Raw genomic sequence first — 10,199 nt, 5'->3', positions numbered from 1 at the left:
ATGTTTGCATTGGCATTAAGAGGAATAAAATACAAAGGGATATGATGTTATTGGGAAATAAACAATGGAATGGTGCTGTGATGTGGAGTTACTGTTATCAGACAGATCTAGGAAATTCCAGGATCAGCTATCAAAATACAATAACAAAGGCCCTTAGGTCATAAGTTATTCATTTTATTAGCAATATTCTTCAATTCCATGCCCCTAGATTTTTAAAACCCAATACCCATATTTCAGAAATGTCATTAGTCTTCATAAATAGACACCAGAACTCTTTTTTTTTCTGTTACTAGAAAATATTGCACCTGGGACAGACCCCTAAAATGCCTGGAACTGAGTTCAAGACAAATATTTCAGTTTTCGATAAACCATAACACTGATTCTGCTTCTCTCTGACATTTGAAGTGTTGTATAAACACTGCAGAGCATTTTGGTAGCTAAATAAACTATATAAACTTTTTTGGTCTTGATAATCCAAGACACACATGAAAACTGTTAACAATTCTTTTTTGTCCCTTGAATAAGAAGAATTTCAGTATTTACTGAACAATATGAACACCAGTGCTTTATTCTCTATATGGGCAGTAGCATTCTGCTCAGTGCATGCACACGAGACCAACCCATCAGTAGTTTCCCACCTGAAGAAAGTTACTCAGTCTAATGAGTCACGTGATGTGTGAGTGATTAATAAGTGTCAGGTGACTTGATTTAGTGGTTTAAAAGGAAGGCTTGCAGGCTCCTGAGCTGTTATTGTTTTGTGGTTTTATGAGTCAGCAGTGAAGCAGTATTACGGCAGGCCTGAAGCCTTCTGCTGGTCACAAGTTTGGTCAATATGTGGGATTGTAAAAGGTAAGCGAAGGTGAACTTTTTGCAATGCTATCTTATTTTTCTAGATTATAGGTTTGTGACTTTCAATTCTCTTTTGTCTTGCAGGCTCTGGTTACTCTTCTTTGCTTTGTTATATTTAAAAGATGTAAGGGCTCTTGGAGGTAAGCTATTAAACTTGATGCAGTGCCTGATGCCTTGTGGTGTTTATAAATTGCAAAAATGTATAAATATGACTTGTCTTTTACCAAGTGTGGCGTAAAAGGTCTGCACAGGATTGGTACAGTGTTGCTGCCCAGATCCCTCTGGCTCTGCCTAAGGAACCTGCCTCCTTTCATGATGGAGCCCAAATGTCCACAGCCATGAGGAATGAAGGTAAAACCAATTATGAAGCTTTGCAAACTAGTGTAGGCTCTCACTCAGGCTTATTTTAATCTTGAGCCATGATTAGTGCCTCTTGATTAATACAAGCCTGTATTCCAAACTTTTTTTTTTTCAGGATTCCAGCGTCAGAACTTTGTTTTATATGCACAAGCTGCATCTAATCAAGATGTTTCAAGCACTGCTCTTCAGAACAGCTATGGGACTCCATCTTCAGTAAGAGTGCAATCTGATAACACTGTCTCTTCTTCCTTGCCCCAGCAAAGGCCACAAGATATTAGTACTTTCCAAACGAGTCAATCCTGGATGCAAAATGCTAGCTCTTACAGTGGTTCTCGACACCAAACCTCAACTGGCTCTGGGCTGTCCCAAGAGTTTGCAAGCCTGTATGCTGGTCAATCAAGCTCCTCTCCTGCCTTTATTGTGACTCAGCCAGCCTCTGTCAGCACTGTGTCCAATGGTTCAACTTCAAGCTCCTATAGTGCTTCTCAAAGCCAAGGCTCAACTGGTTATGGGCTCTCTCAAGGGCTTGCCAGCCAATTTGGTAGCGTCCAGACACAAGGTACAACTCAGCTGAGCTCTGCCCCAGGTTTAACTGTGATCCGACAGGCCTCTCCAAGTGTAGTTTCACGTGGTTCAACTTCCAGTAGCTCTGGCACTGGTTCTCAGAGCCAAGGCTCCTCTGTCTATGGGCTATCTCAAGGGCTTGCCAGCCAATATGGATATGGTGGATTCCAGACACAGCAAGGTACAACTTGGCTGAGCTCTGCCCCAGGTTTATCTGTGATCCAGCCATCCTCTGACAGTGTGGTGTCCAGTGGTTCTGCTGCCAGTACTTCAAGCTCCTACAGTGGTTCTCAAAGCCCCTCAGTCTATTGGCAATCACCAAGCTCACTTTCCAGTCAACATGTTGGTTCACAGGGACAGCAAAGTATCAATCAGATGAGCTCTGCCCCAGGTTTAACTGTGCTCCAGCAGGCCACCCCAAGTGTAGTTTCAAGTGGTTCTACTTCCAGTGCTTCAAGCTCCTACACTGGTTCTCAGAGCCAAGGCTCAACTGGTTATGGGCTCTCTCAAGGGCTTGCCAGCCAATTTGGTAGAGTCCAGACACAACAAGGTACAACTCAGCTGAGCTCTGCCCCAGGTTTATCTGTGATCCAGCCATCCTCTGACAGTGCAGTGTCTAATGGGTCTTCTAGTACATCAAGCTCCTACAGCATTTCTCAAAGCCAAGGCTCAACTGTCTATGGGCCATCTCAAGGGCTTGCCAGCCAATATGGTGGATTCCAGACACAGCAAGGTACAACTTGGCTAAGCTCTGCCCCAGGTTTAACTGTGATCCAACAGGCCTCTCCAAGTGTAGTTTCACGTGGTTCAACTTCCAGTACTTCAAGCTCTGGCACTGGTTCTCAGAACCAAGGCTCCTCTGTCTATGGGCTATCTCAAGGGCTTGCCAGCCAATATGGATATGTTAGATTCCAAACACAGCAAGGTATAAATCAGCCAGGTTCTGTTCCTGCCATTGTGACCCAGCCAGCCTCTGACAGTGCCATGTCTAATGGCTCTAGTATGTCAAGTTTCTACAGTGGTTCTCAAAGCCCTTCTACCTCTTGGCTCTCACTAGCACTTTCCAGACCATCTGGTAGTGTCCAGACACATCATGGCATAACCCAGCTTGGCTCTCTACCTGGATTATCTGTGACCCAGCCATCCTCTGACAGTGCAGTGTCTAATGGGTCTTCTAGTACATCAAGCTCCTACAGTGTTTCTCAAAGCCAAGGCTCAACTGTCTATGGGCCATCTCAAGGGCTTGCCAGCCAATATGGTGGATTCCAGACACAGCAAGGTACAACTTGGCTAAGCTCTGCCCCAGGTTTAACTGTGATCCAACAGGCCTCTCCAAGTGTAGTTTCACGTGGTTCAACTTCCAGTACTTCAAGCTCTGGCACTGGTTCTCAGAACCAAGGCTCCTCTGTCTATGGGCTATCTCAAGGGCTTGCCAGCCAATATGGATATGTTAGATTCCAAACACAGCAAGGTATAAATCAGCCAGGTTCTGTTCCTGCCATTGTGACCCAGCCAGCCTCTGACAGTGCCATGTCTAATGGCTCTAGTATGTCAAGTTTCTACAGTGGTTCTCAAAGCCCTTCTACCTCTTGGCTCTCACTAGCACTTTCCAGACCATCTGGTAGTGTCCAGACACATCATGGCATAACCCAGCTTGGCTCTCTACCTGGATTATCTGTGACCCAGCCATCCTCTGACAGTGCAGTGTCTAATGGGTCTTCTAGTACATCAAGCTCCTACAGTGTTTCTCAAAGCCAAGGCTCAACTGTCTATGGGCCATCTCAAGGACTTGCCAGCCGATATGGTGGATTCCAAACACCGCAAGGTACAACTCGGCTGAGCTCTGCCCCAGGTTTATCTGTGATCCAGCCAGCCCCTGACAGTGCAGTGTCCAGTGGTTCTGCTGCCAGTACTTCAAGCTCCTACAGTGGTTCTCAAAGCCCCTCTGCCTACTGGCAGTCACTAAGCTCACTTTCCAGTCAATATGTTGGTTCACTGGGACTGCAAGGTATGAATCAGATAAGCTCTGCCCCAGGTTTAACTGTGCTCCAGCAGGCCACCCCAAGTGTAGTTTCAAGTAGTATTTCCAGTAGTTCAAGCTCCTACCCTGGTTCTCAAAGCCAAACTTCAACTGGCTATGGGCTGTCCCAATGGCTTGCTAGCCGCTATGGTAGTTTTCAAACACGGCCGGGCACAAACCAACTGAGCTCTTTAACTGTGACCCAACAGGTCCCTGAGAGTGGAATGTCAAGTGGCCCTGTTGCCTCTGGTATTTCTTCCAGCTCCCTCAGTGGTTCTCAAAGCCCATCTTCCTCTTGGCTCTCACTAGGGATTACCAGGCCCTATAGTAGTACCCAGACACAGCATGGCATAAACCAACGTGGCTCTGCACCAGGATTAACTGTGATCCAACCAGCCTCTGACAGTGCAGTGTCCAATGGTTCTGCTACTAGTATTTCAGGCTCCTACAGTGGTTCTCAAAGCCCATCCACCTTCTGGCAGTCACTAAGCTCACTTTCCAGTCAAAATGTTGGTTCACAAAGACAGCAAAGTGTAAATCAGCTTGGTACTGTACCCAGATTAACTGTGATCCAACCAGCCTCTGACAGTGCAGTGTCCAGTGGTTCTGCTGCCAGTACTTCAAGCTCTGGCACTGGTTCTCAGAGCCAAGGCTCCTCTGTCTATGGGCCATCTCAAGGGCTTGCCAGCCAATTTGGTAGAGTCCAGACACAACAAGGTACAACTCAGCTGAGCTCTGCCCCAGGTTTAACCGTGATCCGACCAGCCTCTCCAAGTGTAGTTTCACGTGGTTCAACTTCTAGCACTTCAAGCTCCTACAGTGGTTCTCAAAGCCAAGGCTCAACTGGTCTACCTCAAGGGCTTGCCAGCCAAACTGGATACAGATTCCAAACACAGCAAGGTATAAATCACATGAGCTCTGCCCCAAGTTTAACAGTGACCCAACAGGCCTCTCCGAGTGTAGTTTCAAGTGGTGCTACTGCCAGTACTTCAGGCTCCTACAGTGGTTCTCAAAGTCCATCTACCTCTTGGCTCTCACTAGCACTTTCCAGACCATCTGGTAGTTCCCAGACACAGCATGGTGTAAACCAGCTTGGCTCTGTGATCCAGCTGGCCTCTGACAGTGTGGTGTCCAATGGTTCTGCTACTAGCACTTCAAGCTCCTACAGTGGTTCTCAAAGCCAAGGCTCAACTGGTCTACCTCAAGGGCTTGCCAGCCAAACTGGATACAGATTCCAAACACAGCAAGGTACAACTCGGCTGAACTCTGCCCCAGGTTTAACCATGATCCAACAGGCCTCTCCAAGTGTAGTTTCAAGTGGTTCAACTTCCAGTACCTCAAGCACCCATACTGGTTCTCAGAGCCGAGGCTCCAGTGTCTATGGGCTATCTCGAGGGCTAGCCAGCCAATCTGGTAGATTACAGATGCAGCAAGGTACAACTCACCTGAGCTCTGCCCCAGGTTTAACTGTGATCCAACAGGCCTCTCCAAGTGTAGTTTCAAGTGGTACTACTTCCGGTCCTTCAGGCTTGCACACTGGTTCTCAGAGCCAAAGTGCAACTGGCTATTGGTCATCTCGAGGGCTTTCCAGTCGGTATGATTTGCAGACACAGCAAAGCACACATTTGAATCAGCAGGCCTCAAGCACTTTAACATCCAGTCACTCTAATGTGAATACTTCAAACACCTACAGTGCTTCTCAAAACCCTAGTTTGTCTCAAGCAGGTGGCAGCTATCTTGGTGTACGGAACCAGAATATCCAGAAACCAGGGGCCTTCAATCAACAGGTTCCTGCTCTGTGGATGGGTCGGTACTCTTGTAAAAATGGTTTCAATAGCTCATCTGATATTTCCAAGCTTTCCTGATTTTGTGAATGCTAATTGGGCAATGTCTTGAATCCTTGCTTGAGTTTTAAAGGACTTCTGCCCTGCTTAACTCTGGTAAAGCCAAGTGTAATTGTATTGCTTAACATGCATTCTGTCTAAATGATCTATTAAAGCATTCTTGCAGTATTTCATTTTTGCTTTGTCTTATTTTGGGTCTCCCTTTTCAGTGTCATGGGGTTTTGGTCTTGGTTCTGTTAACTGTGTAACCAAATGGTTTTTAAAATCTGAGCTGAAAAGTCTGATGCTGGTCCAAACTTTGTCTTGATATCCAATTTGGGTGATCATGCATTCCTTTTTTTTGGTTTTAAATTCATCTAACAAGTTTGCTAAGGCTTTCAGTAGCAGTGTTGCATGTCAAAAGCAAGCTAGGATCTTTTCAAAACTTCACCTCAAATGCTGTTCCATTTAAACCTTGTGTTAATTTGAGCTAACCCAAGAAGTTTCAGTGCTTACATGGGTTTTGCAAAATGACATGGCAACTTTATCCTATCCTCTTAACCCTGACCTGAGTCTTCTAACATGCCTTCAAGCTCATACCTTTCCAAAAGGGGGGGGATCTGTAAGGGGCTTATGTTAATGTGTGGTGGGGGCAAAGACAAAGGGACTGATTGGGAACAATTGGCACAAAAATGTGTTTAAAAATATCAAGTGCATTGAATGTAGGGTTGCATCAGGTTAAACATGGTCACTTTTAATGCCATTAACTTTGAAGTGTGGTTTGGAAACTAAACATACAACCTTCTAAACAGTCTTGGAAAGTTTCTAATGGTTTGATAGCCTTTGTATCAAGTCTCATCTGTGTTAAGTAGATGTACAGTATGAGCATTTAACAAAGATTGGACTCTTGGTGTTGAATCTTAAATGGAAATCTCTTGGCTAATTCCCTTAAGGGGTAATTGTTTTCAGAATTTTCCCTATATATTTTTGTAACGGGAAAAATGAAAGGTTGAACAGATGAGTAAATCTAGGAAAGATTACCTTAGGTTGCCAAATTTAAAAGAAAACCTCTAATTTACCTCAATGAAAGGAAGTATAAACATCTTATCCACATTTTTTTGTGTTAAAACAGAAGTAAAAAGGACTTAATTGGGATTGTACATTACAACACTTTGATAAATTTATTAGGCTTTAACATTAAAAGAACTAAACAATTAAAAGTGAATTTTGTGACTATATTGTAAGTCACTTTCCCATATAAGCCCCCAAATATAGTCCCCCATCATGTTTTGATTGATACTCCTTGGTAGCAGTATTCAAAGTCCATTATGTCCTGGTGGAAGTGCTCTCCTTGTTCCTCTGAGTATGTTCCCATGTTCTCCTTGAACCTTTCCAAGTGTGAGTCAAAGATATGGACCTTAAGAGACATTCTACAGTCCATCTTACTGTAGTTCTTTACTATAGTTTCAACCAATTCTACATAGTTTTCTGCCTTGTTGTTGCCTAAGAAACCTTGAACTACTGCAACAAACCTCTAACCCTTTCTCCTTCTTCAGCTTCTTGGAAAATTCTTCACTTCACCATGATCTTTATTTGTGGACCATCAAAAGCACCAGCTTTACCCTTAGCTTCAGACAGCTCAGAAAAAGTTTTTGAAGATACTTAAAAGCTGCAGATTCCTTGTCAAGAGCTGTGGCAAATTGTTTCATCAGCCCTAGTTTGATGTGAAGTGGTGGAAACAATATTTTCTGAGCATTCACAAGTGGCTCACACTGGACATTGTGCTCACCCACAGAATAATGAGGATTCAGACTGAGGAGGCCAGTGATGAGCTGCTGAATTTATAGCTTGCTAGAGAAATTCTAGAATATTCTCAAACCTTCTTGCAAAATCTACAGCCTTCTAGTGTCTTCCAACTGATGGAAAGATATAGAAAGTTACAGAAATTAACAGAAGATTCTGGAATATTCTATCCAGAACATTCCAAATAATCTAGAAAGTTCTTAAAAAAAATCTAAATTGCTCTGAAAACATGCCACAAAGTTCTAGAATATTCCAGAAAAAGAGACCTTGATTTTCTCCAAATTTCTTGTTTTTTTCCAAGAACTTCCTCAAATTTCTGGATGATTCTAGAAAAACTGGTGGCTATCAGAAACATTCCAGAGAGTTCTACCTCATATTTAAAGGTAGTTATAGTACATTTTCAAGGTTTCATTGCAATTCAAGAGGTTTTTTGGAAAGTATAATTTAGCTCTTTTTCACATGTTTAGAGAAATATGAGAATTTGAGAATCCCAGGGTTCAAACCCAAACCTTCATGGGTTTTTCCTCTTTATTTGGGTTACAAAGAATGGGGAAATAACATTTATCTCCCAAGAACAAGAAAAAAGTTAAAATTTGTTACATAGCGTCATGAATCTACACAACATTTACTATTTAAGTGGAGCAAGAAATCCAACATAATTTGCACAATTTTATTGTGAAATGAACTGATGTTTTGTGTTTTTATTTACCCCTTTAAGTGCGAAAGGCCCAAATTAGTTCTGATGCAGTCAAATGCCATCAGAAATCACATAATTAGTTGAAGAGAGGCCATCTTAGTGCAATTGGTGTCACATGACCTTAGAAACCTTAGAGAACATATCTAAAGAAACAGCTGAAGACCAAGAAGCAATAAAATTTTTTTTAAAAAGCAGCAACAAGGATTTGATTATAAAAGAAATCCAATTTTAAAATTGGAATGGATAAACGTAACTGTGTCTAGAGGAGGCCTTCCACCAAATCACTGACCAGGTAAAAAAAGAATTAGGGTCAGTAATGAGTTTCAGAGTCACCGCCAGATGGCGCTCTAGTTATCTGAATGTAAAAAAGTGTTTTCCTGAGAACAGGGAATTAGAGGGTGAACAAAATATGCAAATCTCCACATGAAATAACTTTTATTTTGAAGTAAATGAATTACAAAAGCAGCAAAACAGAAGAGTCATTAGGTTGAATATCAATTAGCTACAAAAGAGTTCAGCCAATTAAAGCTGACTGATACAAAGGAGGCAAAAATGTCAAGCGTTTTGAAATCATAAGAGGCACAGACAAGTTTTTATCAGCAAAGAGAGAATACCAGATCTATCAGAACCTGGGGGTATATCAAGGCTTTGTACACTACAGGTACCAGCACTGTTCTCTTATTATACGGTCATTTCCCTGTAGAACAGCACAATGTATTGTTTTAATACTTATTGCACTATTAGCATATGCAGTACTCATATTGCAGAACACTGCAATGTTCAAATGATCATATTTTAGTGAGCTCTATGAGCTTTCTCACAGACCCCAGTGGCATAACTGTGGTATAAATGATTGCAAGCTAATTTAAGCATGACCATTACAAACTCACTAGTTTGTATTAATATATTGCAAGGTTTGTCATTACTGCAGAGGGCAGAAATAAAATTGTAATTTTGTATTTTTTCTCCCTTAAAGAAGAACAAGTCATACTCCACCCAGATTTTTGTCAAAAAAGTTATCACAGCAGAGCTTCAGGCTTGAGGGAAGTCTGGCTACAATGTGACTGGAAGGAGTGGCAGCCAACCAAGAGAGAGGTATAGCTGATTTATCCTCCTTGTGGATTTCATGTTAGGTTTTAAGATTTTTAGATGTTTGATTTTTGGTATAACTTTAGTTGTACTAAATGAGAATAAGTTCCCTGGGATTTTGATCATGTTTTCCTATCACGCCTTCTCATATATAATTATACACTATATTGCCAATGGTTTTGGGACACCCCTCCAAATCAGTGAATTCAGGTGTTGTTTTTCAGGGGTTGGGCTCGGCCCTTAGTTCCAGTGAAAGGAACTCTTAATGCTTCAGCTTCATACCAAGACATTTTGCAAAATTTCTTGCTCTAACTTTGTGGGAACAGTTTGGGGATGATCCCTTCCTGTTCCAACATGACTGCACACCAGTGCACAAAGCAAGGTCCATAAAGACATGGATGAGTGAGTTTGGTGTGGAGGAACTTCACAGAGTCCTGACCTCAACCTGATAGAACACCTTTGGGATGAATTAGAGTGGAGACTGTGAGCCAGACCTTCTCGTCCAACATCAGTGCCTGACCTCATAAATGTGCTTCTAGAGGAATGGTCAAAAATTCCCATAAACACACTCCTAAAACTTGTGGAAAGCCTTCCCAGAAGAGTTGAAGCTGTTATAGCTGCAAAGGGCGGGCCAACTCCATATTACATTAATGTGCATGTAAAAGCAGACGTCCCAGTTTTGACCTGGGTCACAGTCTCTGCTCTAATTCATCCCAAAGGTGTTCTATGGGGTTGAGGTCAGGACTCTGTGCAGGCCAGTCAAGTTCCTCCACACCAAACTCGCTCATCCATGTCTTTATGGAGCTTGCTTTGTGCACTGGTGTGCAGTCATGTTGGAACAAGAAGGGGTCATCCCCAAACTGTTCCCACAAAGTTGGGAGCATGAAATTGTCCAAAATGTCTTGGTATGAAGCTGAAGCATTAAGAGTTCTTTTCACTGGAAGTAAGGGGCCGACCCTAACCCCAAAACTTTTGGCAATATAGCCTATCTTTC

General features: G+C 42.6%; 1 protein-coding gene across 1 annotated transcript; it reads left to right on the top strand.

The window, feature by feature from the left end:
* Positions 1-207: 207 nt before the first annotated feature.
* On the top strand, positions 208-5,805 carry LOC131366905 (mucin-12-like). Its single transcript, XM_058411913.1, has 4 exons — positions 208-849; positions 934-989; positions 1,078-1,200; positions 1,325-5,805. Exons 1-4 carry the CDS (start codon positions 833-835, stop codon positions 5,656-5,658), a joined length of 4,530 nt encoding a protein of 1,509 aa, XP_058267896.1. The 5' UTR covers positions 208-832; the 3' UTR covers positions 5,659-5,805.
* The last annotated feature ends 4,394 nt before the right edge of the window (positions 5,806-10,199 follow it).

This window comes from Hemibagrus wyckioides, linkage group LG16 (assembly GCF_019097595.1).
Source record: "Hemibagrus wyckioides isolate EC202008001 linkage group LG16, SWU_Hwy_1.0, whole genome shotgun sequence".
NCBI lineage: Eukaryota > Metazoa > Chordata > Actinopteri > Siluriformes > Bagridae > Hemibagrus > Hemibagrus wyckioides.
Note: the sequence above shows the minus strand (reverse complement) of the source record. Positions and strands in the feature narration are given on the sequence as shown.